The sequence below is a fragment of the Pseudophryne corroboree genome, chromosome 9 (assembly GCF_028390025.1).
Source record: "Pseudophryne corroboree isolate aPseCor3 chromosome 9, aPseCor3.hap2, whole genome shotgun sequence".
Taxonomy (NCBI): domain Eukaryota; kingdom Metazoa; phylum Chordata; class Amphibia; order Anura; family Myobatrachidae; genus Pseudophryne; species Pseudophryne corroboree.
The window spans coordinates 252,003,395-252,023,401 of record NC_086452.1 but is presented as its reverse complement, the minus strand read 5'-3'; the positions used below and the strand labels follow the sequence as shown (position 1 = coordinate 252,023,401).

Genomic DNA, 20,007 nt, shown 5'->3' with positions numbered 1-20,007 from the left:
TTTGTCTGTGAGTCCATTTGTTTTGCATAACAGTTCAAACACCAGTACATTCCTGCAGGCACTGGTGTGCATAACATATTCAGCAGCCTAATACTCCTGTTGAAATTTTGTGGGAATATGGAGCATACCCCTCAAAATACGTTGCAACAGGTGGTCGATCAGGTGCAGGTCCTGACTCGGCAATTTAATGATTTGTCCATTAAAATGCACACCTCCCAGGCTGCTGGCGGAGCTCCCGCAGCAGCAGCACCTGCAGGGGTTAAGGAGCCGAAAGTAAATCTCCCGGATCGTTTTTCTGGAGATCGCTCGCAGTTCTTTTGTTTCAAGGAGAGCTGCAAGCTATACTTCCGGCTTAGGCCTCAGTCTTCTGGGTCAGGGATTCAGCGGGTGGGCATAGTGATTTCCTTGCTACAAGGAGACCCACAGGTCTGGGCATATGGGTTGCAGCCTGACTGTCCGTCGCTTAAAAGTGTTGATGCTTTTTTTACGGCACTGGGCATGTTGTATGATGACCCTGACAAGACGGCCTCAGCCGAGGCTCAGATTTCGATCCTTAAGCAAGGGCGAAGGCCAGTTGAGGTTTTCTGTACGGAGTTTCGGAGGTTGGCCCATGATACCCAGTGGAATGACCCAGCCCTGAGACACCAGTACCGAAGAGGTCTTTCTAACCAGATAAAGGACCAACTGGTACAATATCCCTTGCCTGATAGCTTGGATCAGCTCATGCAGTTATCCATCCGGGTGGATAGACGGCTGAGAGAGCGTAGGCTTGAAAGGGAGACTGAGATTTCCTTCCTTCCCAAGGGAACCTCAGACTCTGAGGAATTTTCTGAGGAGCCTATGCAGATTGGGGCTACCCGCCTCTCCTCGCGTGAGAAGACGCGGAGGAGACAGCAGGGGTTGTGTTTGTACTGTGGGAATAAAGGTCATGTGGTAGTATCATGCCCAGAAAAGCCGGAAAACTTCAGGGCCTGAGGGTGATGGGAAATATCCTGTCAGGCCAGAAGTCAGAATTTCCCAAGAAGACTTTTATCATTCCGGTGACCTTGAAGATCCTTGGTCAAACTGTCAAGACTGAGGCCTTTGTGGACAGTGGGGCCGACGGGGTTTTTATGGACCGCCAATTCGCCCTAAAACACTCTGTTCCCTTAGTACCCTTGGCATCGGAAATTGAGATTTGTGGGTTAAACGGGGAACCATTATCCCAAGGTAAAATTACCTCTTGCACTAGCCAGATTTCTTTGTTTATTGGAGCCACACACTCTGAGGAGTTGTCCTTTTATGTGACTGTCTGTACTTTTGCCCCATTGGTGTTGGGGTTACCCTGGTTAAGGGCCCACAATCCTCAATTTGACTGGGTCTCTGGGGAGATTCTTAGTTGGGGTACTGATTGTTTCAGGAGTTGCTTGAGCCTTCCAGTCAGGCTCTCGCAGCTAAGTTTGCCAGGATTGCCAGGGTGTTATGCAGATTTTGCGGACGTGTTCTCCAAAAAAGTTGCAGAGGTACTACCTCCCCATCGCCCCTATGACTGTGCCATTGATTTGTTGCCAAATGCTAAGCTTCCCATGAGCAGGTTGTACTCCCTGTCACGTCCTGAGACTCAGGCTATGGCAGAGTACATTCAGGAGAACTTGGCTAAGGGATTTATCAGACCTTCACAGTCTCCAGTTGGGTCGGGGTTCTTCTTCGTGGGTAAAAAGGACGGTTCGTTGCGACCCTGCATCGACTTCAGGGAATTGAACCGTATCACGATTAAAAACTCATACCCACTGCCTCTCATTTCGGTCTTGTTTGACCAGCTTCGTACTGCCACCATTTTTTCTAAGATTGACCTACGCGGTGCGTACAATCTAATCCGAATAAGAGAGGGGGATGAATGGAAGACTGCCTTTAATACCCACTCAGGGCATTATGAATATTTGGTGATGCCTTTTGGGCTCTGTAATGCCCCGGCAGTCTTCCAGGATTTCATGAATGATGTGCTCAGGGAATATTTGGATAGATTCTTAGTTGTATACTTAGATGACATCCTAATCTTCTCCCATTCCCTGGAGGAACATCGGAAGCATGTACGCTTAGTCCTCCAGAAACTCAGAGACCACCGGCTTGGGGCGAAGCTGGAGAAGTGCGAATTTGAAGTTCAGCAAATCGCATTTCTAGGATATATTATCTCCCCAGAAGGTTTCCAAATGGAGGGTTCCAAGGTACAGGCAGTCCTGGATTGGGTGCAGCCCACTAGTTTGAAGGCGCTTCAGCGTTTCCTGGGCTTTGCGAATTTTTATAGACGATTTATCGCTGGATTTTCGTCTATAGTGGCGCCCTTGGTGGCACTCACTAAGAAAGGGGCGGATGTTGCTCACTGGTCTTGTGAGGCTAAAGCGGCTTTTGCCCGTCTCAAAAGGGCATTTGTTTCGGCCAAGGTGCTGCGACACCCAGATCCAGAGCGTCCTTTTGTGGTGGAGGTGGATGCCTCTGAGATGGGTATTGGGGCAGTGCTTTCTCAGATGGGAGTGTCTGATAATCGCCTTCATCCCTGTGCTTACTTTTCCCGTAAATTTTCGCCTGCCGAGATGAATTATGACGTGGGTAACCGGGAATTGTTGACTATTAAGGATGCACTCGAGGAGTGGAGACACTGGCTTGAGGGGGCTAAGTTTGTGGTCTCAATTCTCACTGACCATAAGAATCTGGCATATTTAGAGTCAGCGAAGCGTCTCAATGCCAGGCAGGCACGATGGGCTTTGTTTTTTGCTCGCTTTAATTTTTTGATAACATATCGCCCTGGGTCAAAAAACATCAAGGCTGATGGGCTCTCGCGGAGTTTTGCTCCAATCCAGGAGACCACCGAGGAGCCGTTGCCCATTGTTTCCCCATCATGTATTAAAGTGGGCATTACCCAGGACCTCTTATCATTAGTCCTTAGAGCACAGGAGCAGGCTCCTCCAGACCTTCCGGTAGGTCTTTTGTTTGTGCCTCCTAGGTTAAGACAGCGAGTGTTCCTGGAATTCCATGCCAAGAAGTCGGCAGGTCACCCGGGTATTGCCAGAACTCGGGAGTTGCTATCTAGGGCGGTGTGGTGGCCCTCGTGGCTAAGGATGTGGATCAGTGGGTTCGGGCATGTGACATCTGTGCCCGAAATAAGACTCCTAGAGGGGTTCCTGTTGGCCCATTACATCCACTCTCTATCCCATCTAAGCCATGGACCCACATTTCAATGGATTTTGTGGTGGACTTGCCCAAATCCTCAGGGATGACAGCCATCTGGGTTGTCGTTGACAGGTTTTCGAAGATGGCGCACTTCGTTCCACTGGTTGGGCTGCCATCAGCCAGACGCCTGTCTGAATTATTTATGCTGCATGTTGTGCGTCTCCACGGGTTGCCACTTGATGTGGTCTCTGACCGCGGATCCCAGTTTGTGGCCAAATTCTGGAGGGCATTTTGTTCCGATCTCCAGATTTCTGTCAGCTTGTCGTCAGGCTACCATCCGCAGTCTAATGGGCAGACTGAAAGGGTGAACCAGTCCTTGGAGCAGTTCCTCAGGTGTTATGTCTCCAAGTGTCAGACTGACTGGGTTGCTCATCTGTCCATGGCGGAGTTTGCCTATAACAACGCGGCTCACTCTGCTACAGGGATCTCTCCCTTCCTTTGTGTGTATGGGCATCATCCTAAGGCCAATTCTTTTGACCCCCTGGACTCCACGCCTGGTGGTTCCTCTGTGGTTTCGGTCCTTAGAGGTATTTGGCGGAAAGTGAAGAAAGCCCTTGTGTCTGTGTCATTAGTGACCAAAAGGGTTTTTGATAAGCGGAAAAGACCCTGCAGCTTCAAATTAGGAGACTTCGTCTGGTTGTCTACCAAGAATTTGAAGTTGAGACAGCCATCTCATAAGTTAGGGCCCCGGTTCATCGGCCCTTATAAGATCACCAGGGTTATCAATCCGGTGGCATTTCAGTTAGATCTGCCCCGTTCTTTGGGTATCAATAAAACATTTCATTGTTCCCTTTTAAAACGGGCGATTAGTAATCCTTCTTCCAGTGGAAGACCTTCCCCTCTTCTGATACGTGGCCAGAGGGAGTTTGTTGTTGAAAGGATTCTTGACTCCAAGGTGGTTCGGGGTCGGCTGTCATTTTTGGTGCACTGGAAGGGGTATGGCCCGGAGGAGCGGTCGTGGGTGCGCAGTTGTGATCTTCATGCCCCCAGACTGATACGCTCTTTCTTCTCGCAGTTCCCCGATAAACCCGGTGGTAGGGGTTCTTTGACCCCTCGTCAGAGGGGGGGTACTGTTAGGGTCTCCTGCCCTGTGCTGCCACGTCGTCATGGCAACCGGGAGACAAGTGCTAGTGGAGTAACCTGAGCGCAGCTGATACTCCGGTTCGGGTCTTTTGCTGTGCAGTGGTTATAGGCTCTGTGCACGGCAGGGGATCCGGTGCTGGTTTTTGTGCTCACAGTCTGTGAGGTCTGAGTGGGGCGTGGACAGCACCTGCTTTATAAGGCCTCTTTTCAGGGTAAGCAGATGCTGCTGAATCTCTGTTGGTTAGTCAGTTCATGAAAGTTAGCCAGTACTGTGTAGCTTTGTATTTGTTTGTTGCTTACTGCAAATAGGCCTGGGGATTTGGTATTACACTCTGCCAATCCAGACCTAGCAGTAAGACTGGAGTCAGTCGTTTAGCTTGCTGGGGTTCTGTTATTACTCTGTGAACTTAGCAAGTTTGCGGCTGTATTCTAACACTTGCCTGTCTAATCCTGTCTCACTGTGCTAGGTGTCAGGGGTCAGTTTAGTGGCAGTAAGCTTAAACCTGTGCACTGCAAGTGAGAATCAGGATTGTGGAGGCTCTCCTTGTGTCTATCATTCCATCTCTGACCAAGGAGTTTACTGCCACACCCGTTGGTAACCCTTTAGGGTTTTGCTGTTGCCCTTAGCAACAGCATTTCGGGTTCTCTACGTATTAAAACACAACATCTTGCTTTTTACATCTGAGCAGTTCTAATACAAGGGAGATACCCAGTTCCTTAGCCTCTGGGCTTCTCTGTTCACTGTGTGTGTATTTTGTTACCCTATCACCTTCTGTGTACGTTATGTCATATTCCCCAGTTTGTCTGTGAGTCCATTTGTTTTGCATAACCGTTCAAACACCAGTACATTCCTGCAGGCACTGGTGTGCATAACAATAGCACACTGTATGAGCCAAAATTCACTTTATAGCACACTGTATGAGCCAACGTTATAGCACACTGTATGAGCCAATGTTATAGCAAACTGTATGAGCCAAAATTCACTTTATAGCACACTGTATGAGCCAAAATTCACTTTATAGCACACTGTATGAGCCAACGTTATAGCACACTGTATGAGCCAATGTTATAGCACACTGTATGAGCCAAAATTCACTTTATAGCACACTGTATGAGCCAAAATTCACTTTATAGCACACTGTATGAGCCAACGTTATAGCACACTGTATGAGCCAAAATTCACTTTATAGCACACTGTATGAGCCAAAATTCACTTTATAGCACACTATATGAGCCAAAATTCACTTTATAGCACACTGTATGAGCCAAAATTCACTTTATAGCACACTGTATGAGCCAACGTTATAGCACACTGTATGAGCCAATGTTATAGCACACTGTATGAGCCAATGTTATAGCACACTGTATGAGCCAAAATTCACTTTATAGCACACTGTATGAGCCAATGTTATAGCACACTGTATGAGCCAAAATTCACTTTATAGCACACTGTATGAGCCAAAATTCACTTTATAGCACACTGTATGAGCCAAAATTCACTTTATAGCACACTGTATGAGCCAACGTTATAGCACACTGTAAGAGCCAATGTTATAGCACACTGTATGAGCCGAAGTGCACATTATAGCACACTGTATGAGCCAAAATTCACTTTATAGCACACTGTATGAGCCAAAATTCACTTTATAGCACACTGTATGAGCCAACGTTATAGCACACTGTATGAGCCAATGTTATAGCACACTGTATGAGCCAAAATTCACTTTATAGCACACTGTATGAGCCAAAATTCACTTTATAGCACACTGTATGAGCCAAAATTCACTTTATAGCACACTGTATGAGCCAACGTTATAGCACACTGTATGAGCCAATGTTATAGCACACTGTATGAGCCGAAGTGCACATTATAGCACACTGTATGAGCCAAAATTCACTTTATAGCACACTGTATGAGCCAAAATTCACTTTATAGCACACTGTATGAGCCAAAATTCACTTTATAGCACACTGTATGAGCCAACGTTATAGCACACTGTATGAGCCAATGTTATAGCACACTGTATGAGCCAAAATTCACTTTATAGCACACTGTATGAGCCAAAATTCACTTTATAGCACACTGTATGAGCCAAAATTCACTTTATAGCACACTGTATGAGCCAACGTTATAGCACACTGTATGAGCCAATGTTATAGCACACTGTATGAGCCAAAATTCACTTTATAGCACACTGTATGAGCCAAAATTCACTTTATAGCACACTGTATGAGCCAAAATTCACTTTATAGCACACTGTATGAGCCAACGTTATAGCACACTGTATGAGCCAATGTTATAGCACACTGTATGAGCCGAAGTGCACAATATAGCACACTGTATGAGCCAAAATTAACTTTATAGCACATTGTATGAGCCGAAGTGCACATTATAGCACACTGAATGAGGCAACAGAATGCAGGGACACAATGCTGGGAGAAGAGAGGAGGGGGGAGAAATGGGACACACACACACCTAATCATTGATGGAGGCCGGGTCCCGCCGCGATATTGGGAACGGGTTCCGAGCGGTGCAGCGAGGCAGAGGACGAAGACAGAGAGAGAGCGCCCTGACGCGCGTACAGGAAGGAGGGGGCGTGCTCAGATCAGAGGTCACTGTACGCGCGTCAGGACGCTCCTCTCTCTCCTCGTCCCCCGCCGTGCTGCACCGCTCTCCAACCCGTTCCCAATACCGCAGCGGGACCCGGCCTCCATCCCGCTGCCGGTATATGTAGGGGGGGCGTTCGCCCTGATCGCCCCCCGCTAAATCCGCCACTGTCCATAGCATCAATGCCTTCGTCTTGCAGGAACTGCTAACACACTCCAGCCACATGAGGTCTAGCATTGTCTTGCATTAGGAGGAACTCAGGGCCAACCGCACCAGCATATGGTCTCACAAGGGGTCTGAGGATCTCATCTCGGTACCTAATGGCAGTCAGACTACCTCTGGCGAGCTCATGGAGGGCTGTGCGTCCCCCCAAAGAAATGCCACCCCACACTCTTACTGACCCACTGCCAAACCGGTTGTGCTGGAGGATGTTGCAGGCAGCAGAACGTTCTCCTTGGCGTCTCCAGACTCTGTCACGTCTGTCACATGTGCTCAGTGAGAACCTGCTTTCATCTGTGAAGAGCACAGGGCGCCAGTGGCGAATTTGCCAATCTTGGTGTTCTCTGGCAAATGCCAAACGTCCTGCATGGTGTTGGGCTGTAAGCACAACCCCCACCTGTGGACGTCGGGCCCTCATACCACCCTCATTAAGTCTGTTTCTGATCGTTTGAGTAGACACATGCACATTTGTGGCTTGCTGGAGGTCATTTTGCAGGGCACTGGCAGTGCTCCTCCTGTTCCTCTTTGCACAAAGGCAGAGGTAGCGGTCCTGCTGCTGGGTTGTTGCCCTCCTACGGCCTCCTCCACGTCTCCTGATGTACTGGCCTGTCTCCTGGTAGCGCCTCCATGCTCTGGACACTACGCTGACAGACACAGCAAACCTTCTTGCCACAGCTCGCATTGATGTGCCATCCTGGATGAGCATCACTACCTGAGCCACTTGTGTGGGTTGTAGACTCCGTCTCATGCTACCACTAGAGTGAAAGCACCGCCAGCTTTCAAAAGTGACCAAAACATCAGCCAGAAAGCATAGGAGCTGAGAAGTGGTCTGTGGTCACCACTTGCAGAACAACTCCTTTATTGGGGGTGTCTTGCTAATTGCCTTTAATTCCCACCTGTTGTCTATTCCATTTGCACAACAGCATGTGAAATTGATTGTCAATCAGTGTTGCTTCCTAAGTGGACAGTTTGATTTCACAGAAGTGTGATTGACTTGGAGTTACATTGTGTTGTTTAAGTGTTCCCTTCATTTTTTTGAGCAGTGTACAAATCTGCTATTATTTATTTATTACCAGTTATTTATATAGCGCACACATATTCCGCAGCGCTTTACAGAGATAATATTTGGCCATTCACATCAGTCCCTGCCTCAGTGGAGCTTACAATCTATATTCCCTATCACATGTACACGCACACATTCACACTAGGGTTAATTTTGTTGGGATCCAATTAACCTATTAGTATATTTTTGGATTGTGGGAGGAAACCGGAGTACCCGGAGGAAACCCACGCAAGTACGGGGAGAATACACAAACTCCACACAGAGCCATGGTGGGATTCGAACCCATGATTTCAGTGCTGTGAGGCAGTAATGCTAACCATTACACCATCTTAAAGAATGGGTCCTGCACATGCGCAGTCCTACAGACATCGAGATGTATCTAAACCATAGGGTTTACATACAACTCTTGATAGACCCCCTGCCAGTAGTTATGAGCAAATTCAACTAAAGGTTGTAAATGTCCTCCTGGACAAAACTACGTTGAGATATAACTGATGTTAATGCAATATTTGTTTCCCAGCAGGAACATTTCTGCCTGCTTTTGCCTAAAGTATATAAATACTGGTTAGCTTATGTAAATTATGGATCATCTTACCTCACTAGGAACATATAACCTTTTTGAAGTAATCCTTCATCTCCTTCTTGCCTGTTATGTTGCCAGTGGGCGAGGATAGAAAATCTTGCAGTCAGATCTTCAGAATGGTCATTGTAAAGCAGTGGTTTCCAAATGCGGCCCTCAAGGCACACCAACAGTCCAGGTTTTAGGGATATCCCTGCTTATGCACAGACGGTATAATTCAGGCATTGCCATGCTCGGTCCTCGAGGCACACCAACAGTCCAAGTTTTAGGGATATCCCTGCTTATGTGCAGGTGGTATAATTCAGGCATTGCCATCCAGTCCCAAGTTTTAGTGATATCCATGCTTGAGCACAGGTGATTTAATTAGTACCACAGTTATTTTGATTTAACCATCTGTGCTGAAGCCTGGATATCACTAAAGCCTGCACTGTTAGTGTGCTTTGACGGCCGAGGTTGGCCTGGTGTAATCAAACTTACTGAGGTACTAATTAAGTCATCTGTGCCTAAGCATGGATAGCCTTACAACCTGGACTATTGGGGTACCTTAATAACTGGGGTAGAGTATTTCAGGAGATGAGTGCTTAGACCTATACGATTTTGGTAATACGGACAGGGCTGCATTTGTCATGATGAGAGGAGTTCATTGGAGGCAAGCAGGAGCCACAGACTGAGCTTTACATATTCAGAGGAGCAGAACAATGGAAACTCCTGATAAACAGATGCAGGAATATTGTGGCGTTAAATATCACAGTACATTATAAGCATCGTATTTATCTAGATTATTGTATTTAATATTACTTGTTAAATATATTTTTTGTTTTCTTCTTTAGGATTCAACAATTTTTGAACCTCAGTCACACATCAGAAGAGGATCTCAGCACATCAAAGGATTGTCTTCTAGGTATTGTAGAATCAGATTCAACTATTGTTTATTACAAATTGACAGACGGATTTGTGATACCAGATCCTCCAGATTTTGCAGAGGACGTGGACAATAAACGGTGGAAAAAGAAGAAAATTAGGAATTTAAGGTAGCCAGACAATGCAACTTGATCTTCATTCCTAAGGATTCCTTTTGCAGTTATATTTTTAATATGCAACACTAGATATTTCAAATGAATGCAAGTGACATTATTTTTTTCAATTCATGCCAATATGCGGCACTCAGATAAAAGAACTGGCAACTTTTGTTTACTTTTGGTTACATTGTCGAGCTTAAGCAATGACCAATAATACAGACCATCCAACATGACCCGCCCCACTAGGTACAAAATGCTCTGTTTCTGGACTTCCCTCTTAATTTATGATTTCCATCACCTGTGTTGAACTAGTTAAATGATAAGAAAGCTGTTTCTTCACAGGTTATGGCAATAATAAATTAAGAGGGAAGTCCAGAAACAGAGCATTTTGTACCTAGTGGGGCGGGTCATGTTGGAGGGTATGATAATATTGGCACCCCACACAACATGTTTATAGTAACATGCTGTGATTGGAAGGATTTTTGTTTCTAACCCAAAGCCTTAAGGTGCATACACACGGTGAGATTCGGGCTAACCCCGATTCTCACTATGCGACGGGCTAGATCGGCATCGCAAGCACATAATGACTGTTCTTGCGATACTGACTGTGCGATTTTGGCTAAGTGTCAATTTTGACTATCTTTTCTACAAGATAGTCAAAATTGGACTTGCCTGCACAGTCTGTCTAGGCTTGCGATGCCGACCGCGCATCGGCATCGCATCGGGATCGCAGGATGACTTTTACCTTGCGATCTGCACTAACTTTTCTTACAATTTTGACTATATAATCAAAACCGTAAGAAAGTATCTCACCGTGTGTACACACCATTAGGGTAACGTCTGCTGTATGTCTGCTCGTATAAGCCTTTGGCATCATGTCACAGGCATGCTTCATTCAGAGGCTGAAGTGCTGTAGTACCATTCACATTCTTTTCTTGACTGATATAGCCTAATAAAGTGTACCTACATGGTGTTGGGTACCCAGTTCTGTTTTAGTATAAGCAACTCAGTAATTTGACTTTTTTACACAAATATTTATTTAACAGTGAAAAAATGTTATTGAACATTCTAATAAAAGTACATTTGTGAATCATTTTTTTATGTTACAAGGTGATTGATTTTACACTGAAAACAAAAGTTTTTATTTCAATATTTTCTGCAGTCTCTTATATGTAGGCCTATGCTACAAAGAATATTTCATTGTCTAATCCAGTTATCACTCTACTTGGGTTTTTTCACAGTAGGACACACTCTGTTACTTTATGTCAGCCCTGCTTCTTTCATCTGTCCTCATGTTTCATCAGGCTGCTGACATCTGTGTTATATGTCTTTCCTCACCTTTCTTTATTTGTTAAACTAGTTTATCTCTCGTGTTATTTGATCTAGTTTTTTTTCACCAGGTTTCTCTCTCCTCTGCACCCCTTTTCTCTCTTCTCTACCACTGTCTCTTTCTCCCCTCCCTTTCTGTCCCTCTTAAAAATGGTGGAGACCAAAGTATGTTTGAAGAGAAGGTGGCAGATTAGAAGGTGTGCACTGAGGGAGCAGGCATCTTGCGGAAAAGACTGAGGCAGGTTGTAGAAGAGGAAGGAAGTGGTAGGAGATAAGGAGGACAAGATCATCAGTCCCCTTATGGGGTGATGGAGGTGAGAGAGAGTAGTAGCCTGAAGGGGTGATATGAAAAGTCAATCGCGTGGAGGGGGAAAAGGAGGCAAGTGAGGGTGCCAAAAAGGCAGTGAGAACTGAGATGAGATCAGGGTCTTTTGTCATGTATTGTTAAACACAACTGTTATTCCTTGTAGCAATTACTATATCCCCAAATTGGGGTTTTGCTGTTAATACTGTATTGCAGTAAAATGTTGGAGGTTTGGGCAATTACATAGCCCTCCATGAGTGAGCAATATTTTTTACCCTGTTTAGGGTTCTTATTTTCAAAACCACCTCATTTAAACACCAAGACCCTTCATCAAACCATATTATAGCAGATTCACATTTATATTGGTGATACGGAGGTCCCCTGTTGTGCTGGAGTTAGTAGTATATCACGGTCAGATTAAATCTGTGGCAAAGAGACACCGGGCACTAGGATATCAGGAAATTGTTAAAGGGTAAAGAGATACTGGGTATCTATAAGAAAGAAAATCCTAAGCACAAGGTATAACTGGAACTAATAGTGTCCAAGTAGCAAGCCACCTAAGACTAAAGATACAGTATGGCAAGCTGAGAAATACTGAAAAGGTTTTTATAGCTTGCTCACTGATGAGGAGGTGGGCTTTTGGCTGGTCTTGGTCATGTAACTGAGTCCTTTAGGTGCTCTTGACAATTTTGTGCATGATCATGTGCACAGACTCACTATTTAAAACCTCAAGGATCTCCAAATAATGCCAGTCATTTTCATGATGGACAGATACTAAATGTCACACTCGCGGCGCTGCGGCTGCCGTGCTTACCGCTCCGGGTGCGCTGGGTCTCCCGGCGGTTGACGCCCCCGGTGGGCTCCGGGTCGTCGTGTCTTGCTGGCGCTGCTTCCACCATTGCGCCCGGCATCCACGAGAGCGTGGTGAGCGGGTGACGTCATCGGCCCCTTCCGCCAATCGGGAGAATGCGGGAAGTTCAAAGGCAGACGCCGTACAGAGCCCGTGTTATGCACACCAGTGCCAGCAGGAATGTACTGGTGTCTGAACGGTGAGGGATGCAAAACAAATGAACTCACAGACAGACTGGGGAATATGACATTACATACACAGAAGGTGATAGGGTAACAAAATAAACACAAAGTGAACAGAGAAGCGCAAAGGCTAAGAAACTGGGTGTCTCCCTAGTATTAGGAATGCTCAGATGGAAAGAAGCGAGATGTAGTGATTTAATACGTAGAGAACCCGAAATGCTGTTGCTAAGGGCAACAGCAAAACCCTAAAGGGTTACTAACGGGTGTGGCAGTAAACTCCTTGGTCAGAGATGGAATAATAGACACAAGGAGAGTCTCCACAATCCTAGTCCTCACTTGCAGTGCACTGATTCAGCTTACTGCCACTAAACTGACACCTGAACACCTTGCACAGTGAGAGAGGATTTTGGCAGGCAAGTCTGAGAATACAGCCGCAAACTTGCTAGGTTCACAGAGTAGCAAAAGAACCCCAGCAGGTTAAACGACTGACTCCAGTCTTACTGCTAGGTCTGGATTGGCAGAGTGTAATACCAAATCCCAAGGCCTATTTGCAGTAAGCAACAAACAAATACAAAGTTTACACAGTACTAGCTAGCTTTCAGGAACTGACTAACCAACAAAGATTCAGCAGCATCTGCCTAACCTGAGAAGAGGGTTTATATAGCAGGTGCTGTCCACGCCCCACTCAGACCTCACAGACTGTGAGCACAAAAACCAGCACCGGATCCCCTGCCATGCACAGAGCCTGTAACCACTGCACAGCAAAAGACCCGAACCGGAGTATCAGCTACGCTCAGGTTACTCCGCTAGCACTTGTCTCCCGGTTGCCATGACGACATGGCAGCACAGAGCAGGAGACCCTAACAGTACCCCCCCTCTGACGAGGGGTCAAAGAACCCCTACCACCGGGTTTATCTGGGAACTGCGAGAAGAAAGAGCGTAACAGTCTGGGGGCATGAAGATCACAACTGCGCACCCACGACCGCTCCTCCGGGCCATACCCCTTCCAGTGCACCAAAAATGACAGCCGACCCCGAACCATCTTGGAGTCAAGAATCCTTTCAACAACAAACTCCCTCTGGCCACGTATCAGAAGAGGGGAAGGTCTTCCACTGGAAGAATGATTACTAATCGCCCGTTTTAAAAGGGAACAATGAAATGTTTTATTGATACCCAAAGAACGGGGTAGATCTAACTGAAATGCCACCGGATTGATAACCCTAGTGATCTTATAAGGACCGATGAACCGGGGGCCTAACTTATGAGATGGCTGTCTCAACTTCAAATTCTTGGTAGACAACCAGACGAAGTCTCCTAATTTGAAGCTGCAGGGTCTTTTCCGCTTATCAAAAACCCTTTTGGTCACTAATGACACAGACACAAGGGCTTTCTTCACTTTCCTCCAAATACCTCTAAGGACCGAAACCACAGAGGAACCACCAGGCGTGGAGTCCAGGGGGTCAAAAGAATTGGCCTTAGGATGATGCCCATACACACAAAGGAAGGGAGAGATCCCTGTAGCAGAGTGAGCCGCGTTGTTATAGGCAAACTCCGCCATGGACAGATGAGCAACCCAGTCAGTCTGACACTTGGAGACATAACACCTGAGGAACTGCTCCAAGGACTGGTTCACCCTTTCAGTCTGCCCATTAGACTGCGGATGGTAGCCTGACGACAAGCTGACAGAAATCTGGAGATCGGAACAAAATGCCCTCCAGAATTTGGCCACAAACTGGGATCCGCGGTCAGAGACCACATCAAGTGGCAACCCGTGGAGGCGCACAACATGCAGCATAAATAATTCAGACAGGCGTCTGGCCGATGGCAGCCCAACCAATGGAACGAAGTGCGCCATCTTCGAAAACCTGTCAACGACAACCCAGATGGCTGTCTTAACCTAGGAGGCACAAACAAAAGACCTACCGGAAGGTCTGGAGGAGCCTGCTCCTGTGCTCTAAGGACTAATGACAAGAGGTCCTGGGTAATTTATTTATTTATTTTATTTATTAACAGTTTCTTATATAGCGCAGCAAATTCCGTTGCGCTTTACAATTTGAAATAACAATTACAAACTGGGTGATAACAGTCATAGAGGTAGGAAGGCCCTGCTCGCAAGCTTACAATCTATAGGCATATGTACATAAGGAAAGGTGCTATCTATTGCATAGAATGAGAAGACATGTGAGGATATGTGTGGACTGTACAGAGTGGATGTAATTTGATAGCAAGGTTTATGAAAGTTATGTGGGCGGTTCAGGAATTTGATACGCTTGCCTAAAGAGGTGAGTTTTGAGGGAACGCTTGAAGGTTTGGAGACTAGAGGAGAGTCTTATTGTGTGTGGTAGGGCATTCCACAGAGTGGGTGCAGCCCGATGAAAGTCCTGCAGTCGTGAGTGGGAGCGAGTAATGAGTGTGGATGAGAGACGCAGGTCTTGTGAAGAGCGCAGAGGTCGGGTTGGGAGATATTTTGTGATAAGCGAAGTGATGTACGTTGGTGTAGTTTGGTTAATGGCCTTGTGTGTGAGTAAAAGTATTTTATATTGAATGCGGTAGAATACAGGTAACCAATGGAGGGACTGACAGAGTGGATCTGCAGACGATGAACGTCTAGCGAGGAAGATAAGCCTCGCCGCTGCATTCAGAATGGATTGTAGTGGTGAGAGTCTCGTTTTGGGAAGACCAGTTAGGAGACTATTGCAATAATCAATGCGGGAGATAATGAGAGCATGGATTAGAGTTTTAGCAGTGTCTTGTGTAAGGTATGGTCGTATTTTGGATATGTTTTTTAGATGCATGTAACATGATCTTGAGACAGATTGAATGTGGGGAACAAAGGACAGATCAGAGTCAAGGATGACACCTAGGCAGCGAGCTTGTGGCGTAGGGTAGATAGTCGAGTTTTCAACAGTGATAGAGATATCAGGTTGGTACCTATTATTGGCCGGTGGAAATATAATTAACTCTGTCTTTGAAATATTAAGTTTGAGGTGGCGAGATGTCATCCAGGATGAGATAGCAGAAAGGCATTCAGTGACACGGTCCAGTACAGATAGGGACAAGTCAGGGGAGGATAGGTAGATTTGAGTATCATCTGCGTACAGATGATACTGAAAACCAAAAGAGCTGATTAGTTTACCAAGAGATGAGGTATAGATAGAGAAAAGCAGAGGACCCAAGACTGAACCTTGCGGTACTCCAACTGAAAGAGGTAGCGAAGAGGAGGTAGATTCAGAGAAGCGAACACTGAAGGAGCGATTAGATAGGTACGAGAGGAACCAAGAAAGGGCTGTGTCTTTAAGACCTAGGGATTGTAGTGTCTGTATGAGAAGAGAGTGGTCTACAGTGTCAAATGCAGCAGATAGATCTAGAAGAATAAGTAGTGAGTAGTGGCCTTTAGACTTCGTAGTGACCAAATCATTAACCACTTTAGTCAGTGCCGTCTCTGTGGAATGTTGGGAACGGAAGCCTGACTGAAGTGGGTCCAACAGAGTGTATGAGTTAAGAAAGTGTGTGAGTCGAGTGTAGGCAAGTCTCTCAAGTAGCTTAGAGAGACAAGGGAGCTGAGAGATAGGGCGGTAGTTTGAGAGAGCATTAGGGTTAGAATTTTGTTTTTTTTAAATGGGAGTAATAACTGCATGCTTGAAGAGTGAAGGAAAAATACCAGTAGAGAGAGAGAGATTACAGATGTTAGTTAAGGTAGGGATGAGCACCAGAGACAGAGCTTTACTTATTTGTGAGGGTAAAGGATCAAGAGGAGAGGTAGTAGAGAAGCAGGATGAGAAGAGTGATGATACTTCATCTTCATTTGTGGGATCAAATGAAGAAAGAGTGCCAGAGGGTTCAGGTAAAGAACGGAGCAGGTCACTGGCTGCCGAAGAGCATACCATTTCATCTCGGATCTTATCAATCTTCTCCTTGAAGTAGGAAGCAAGATCCTGTGCCTTGATAGTGGCTGGTGGGGTAGGTGCGGGAGGATTCAGAAGTGATTTAAATGTATTAAAGAGTCGTTTGGGGTTAGAGGCTTGAGCAGAGATAAGAGTTTGGAAATATGTTTGTTTGGCAATGTCCAGGGCATTTTTATAAGAATGGTAGACTGTCTTATATGTGAGGAAGTCACTTGAAATACGAGATTTACGCCACTGACGTTCAAGTTTTCGTGTGAGTTTTTGTAGTTGTCTTGTTAATTTGGAGTGCCATGGTTGACATCTAGGCCTACGTGGAGTGTGATGGGTAGCTGGAGCCACTTCATCAAGGGCTAGTTCTAGAGTCTTATTAAGGTGTGATACAGCCATCTCAGGAGAGGTGAATGCAGAAATAGGTGAAAGCAGTTGTTGGAGTGAAGTGGAAAGTTCTTGAAGATTAATTGTGTTAATATTTCTGCGAGTTTGAGGAAGATTGGAGAACTTCCGCAACACAGGGTTTGAATTAACAGAGGAAAGCATGCAGGTGATAAGGTTGTGATCTGATAGGGGGAAAGGAGTGTTAGTGAGTTCAGAGATGGAGCATAGTCTGGTGAATACTAGATCAAGGCAGTGGCCCGCCTGATGAGTAGAGGAGTCAGTCCATTGGGAGAGGCCAAGAGAGGAGGTTAGAGAGAGTAGTTTGGAGGCATGCGCAGCAGATTTTGGACAATCAATAGCAATATTGAAATCACCCATGATAATGGTGGAGATGTCAGAGGATAGAAATTGAGGGAGCCAGGCAGAAAAATCTTCCAAAAATTGTTTTGGATGCCCAGGTGGTATCTACCATAGCTGCAACACGCAGAGAGAAAGGAGAGTAAACCCTAATGGAATGTACTTCAAATGATGTAAATGTGAGTGATGGAACCTGTGGTAGAACAGTATATGCAAAAGATTGTGAAAGTAAAAGTCCAACTCCTCCTCCTTTATGGTTATCGGGTCTGGAGGTGTGTGTAAAGTGGAGACCACCATGTGCCAGTGCTGCAGGGGAGGCTGTGTCAGATTGTGTGAGCCAGGTTTCTGTTATAGCCAGCAGATTGATGTTGTTAGATATGAAGAGGTCATGGATAGATGTTAATTTGTTACAAACAGAGCGTGCATTCCATAAGGCACATTTTAGTGATCTGGAGGGTGATGGAAGACATGTGATGTTTATGAGGTTAGCTGGATTTCTATGTTGCTGTGAATCAGGTGAATGCGAGTGATGCAAGTGGCAGGGTCCTGGATTTGGTGAAATGTCACCAGCTATCAGAAGCAGAAGAGAGAGATAAATGTGGGTGTCAGAGGTTTGTGAAAGTTTTTTATGGTGAGAGGTTGTAGAGGTTATTGTCAATGAGTATAGGGAAGTAAAAAGCTCATGAGTGCTAATAAGAGGGGAGTGTAGAATTGAGGGGGCAATATGTACAGAGGGCTGAGTTGCTGGGAGACTGAATGATGCAATGGCCTTTATGAATACTCCATGAAGAGCAATGCAGAAAATCAATTTGTGGAACATAGTTAGTTTGAGATGAAACCAGTGTTTTCTAGGCTGAGAGTGTAGGGTTTTACCTGTTCAAGTTAAAAGTGCAGGTGCCTATTTACTGGTGGTGTTCTGCTGTATGTTAACTGTGCATTATAGAGCAAAGTGACAAACAGGTATGTACAATCACATGTAAATCACAATGTATATAGTTGTCTACCAAATTGGTTGCATTTTGTTCTTAGAGGTCATGAGGTTTTTAGTTGATAAAATTTTACATACGCTGAAATACACAGATGATTGGGAATGAAAGGATAGGACGATGTTTTCTGTGTTGTTGGTGGGTTGTTTCCGTCTGTTTTCGTCCTGGTAAGTCCTGGGTAAGTCTATATTGTAATATTTTCATAACCCTTTTAAAAAAGCCTTTCTAATAAAGCCCTGTTCAGCCGGCTGTTGTTCAGCCAGGCATCTTTCCTTATGAATGGTAAGTATCCATGTGTCTCTTGTAATTGCAATCAAGGCCTAACATCCCACCCCCGTTTACAGAGCATGCCATAAAACTCAGCTAAAACAAATACTAAGATAGCAGTTAACAACTATATAAAGTTGCAAGACAGTTTCATCCTACAATACAATATAGCATATAATATACAAATTGACAGTGTAGATTACCTAGTTATATTAACACTATCACTGATGCATATATATTCTCAGCAGATCCAAAATGCAAAGTAGTGTAGATTACCTAGTTATATTAACACTATCACTGATGCATATATATTCTCAGCAGATCCAAAATGCAAAGTAGTGTAGATTACCTAGTTATATTAACACTATCACTGATGCATATATATTCTCAGCAGATCCAAAATGCAAAGTAGTGTAGATTACCTAGTTATATTAACACTATCACTGATGCATATATATTCTCAGCAGATCCAAAATGCAAAGTAGCGTAGATTACCTAGTTATATTAACACTATCACTGATGCATATATATTCTCAGCAGATCCAAAATGCAAAGTAGTGTAGATTACCTAGTTATATTAACACTATCACTGATGCATATATATTCTCAGCAGATCCAAAATGCAAAGTAGTGTAGATTACCTAGTTATATTAACACTATCACTGATGCATATATATTCTCAGCAGATCCAAAATGCAAAGTAGTGTAGATTACCTAGTTATATTAACACTATCACTGATGCATATATATTCTCAGCAGATCCAAAATGCAAAGTAGTGTAGATTACCTAGTTATATTAACACTATCACTGATGCATATATATTCTCAGCAGATCCAAAATGCAAAGTAGTGTAGATTACCTAGTTATATTAACACTATCACTGATGCATATATATATTCTCAGCAGATCCAAAATGCAAAGTAGTGTAGATTACCTAGTTATATTAACACTATCACTGATGCATATATATTCTCAGCAGATCCAAAATGCAAAGTAGTGTAGATTACCTAGTTATATTAACACTATCACTGATGCATATATATTCTCAGCAGATCCAAAATGCAAAGTAGTGTAGATTACCTAGTTATATTAACACTATCACTGATGCATATATATTCTCAGCAGATCCAAAATGCAAAGTAGTGTAGATTACCTAGTTATATTAACACTATCACTGATGCATATATATTCTCAGCAGATCCAAAATGCAAAGTAGTGTAGATTACCTAGTTATATTAACACTATCACTGATGCATATATATTCTCAGCAGATCCAAAATGCAAAGTAGTGTAGATTACCTAGTTATATTAACACTATCACTGATGCATATATATTCTCAGCAGATCCAAAATGCAAAGTAGTGTAGATTACCTAGTTATATTAACACTATCACTGATGCATATATATTCTCAGCAGATCCAAAATGCAAAGTAGTGTAGATTACCTAGTTATATTAACACTATCACTGATGCATATATATTCTCAGCAGATCCAAAATGCAAAGTAGTGTAGATTACCTAGTTATATTAACACTATCACTGATGCATGGGTAATGCCCACTTTAATACATGATGGGGACACAATGGGCAATGGCTCCTCTGTGGTCTCCTGGATTGGAGCAAAACTCTGCGAGAGCGCATCAGCCTTGATGTTTTTTGACCCAGGGCGATA

At 44.6% G+C, this 20,007-nt stretch overlaps 1 protein-coding gene across 2 annotated transcripts in view; it reads left to right on the top strand.

Moving 5' to 3' along the window:
- The window catches only part of TSEN15 (tRNA splicing endonuclease subunit 15), a 390,381-nt gene that overhangs the window by 271,034 nt on the left and 99,340 nt on the right, over window positions 1-20,007 (top strand). Inside the window, exon 4 of one of the 2 annotated variants that reach the window (XM_063940209.1) lies at window positions 9,591-9,661. In XM_063940209.1, the coding sequence (XP_063796279.1) occupies window positions 9,591-9,661 (71 nt within the window). Of the gene's footprint in view, window positions 1-9,590; window positions 10,047-20,007 lie in introns of those variants that run through there. The other variant, XM_063940208.1, reaches the window with a different exon arrangement.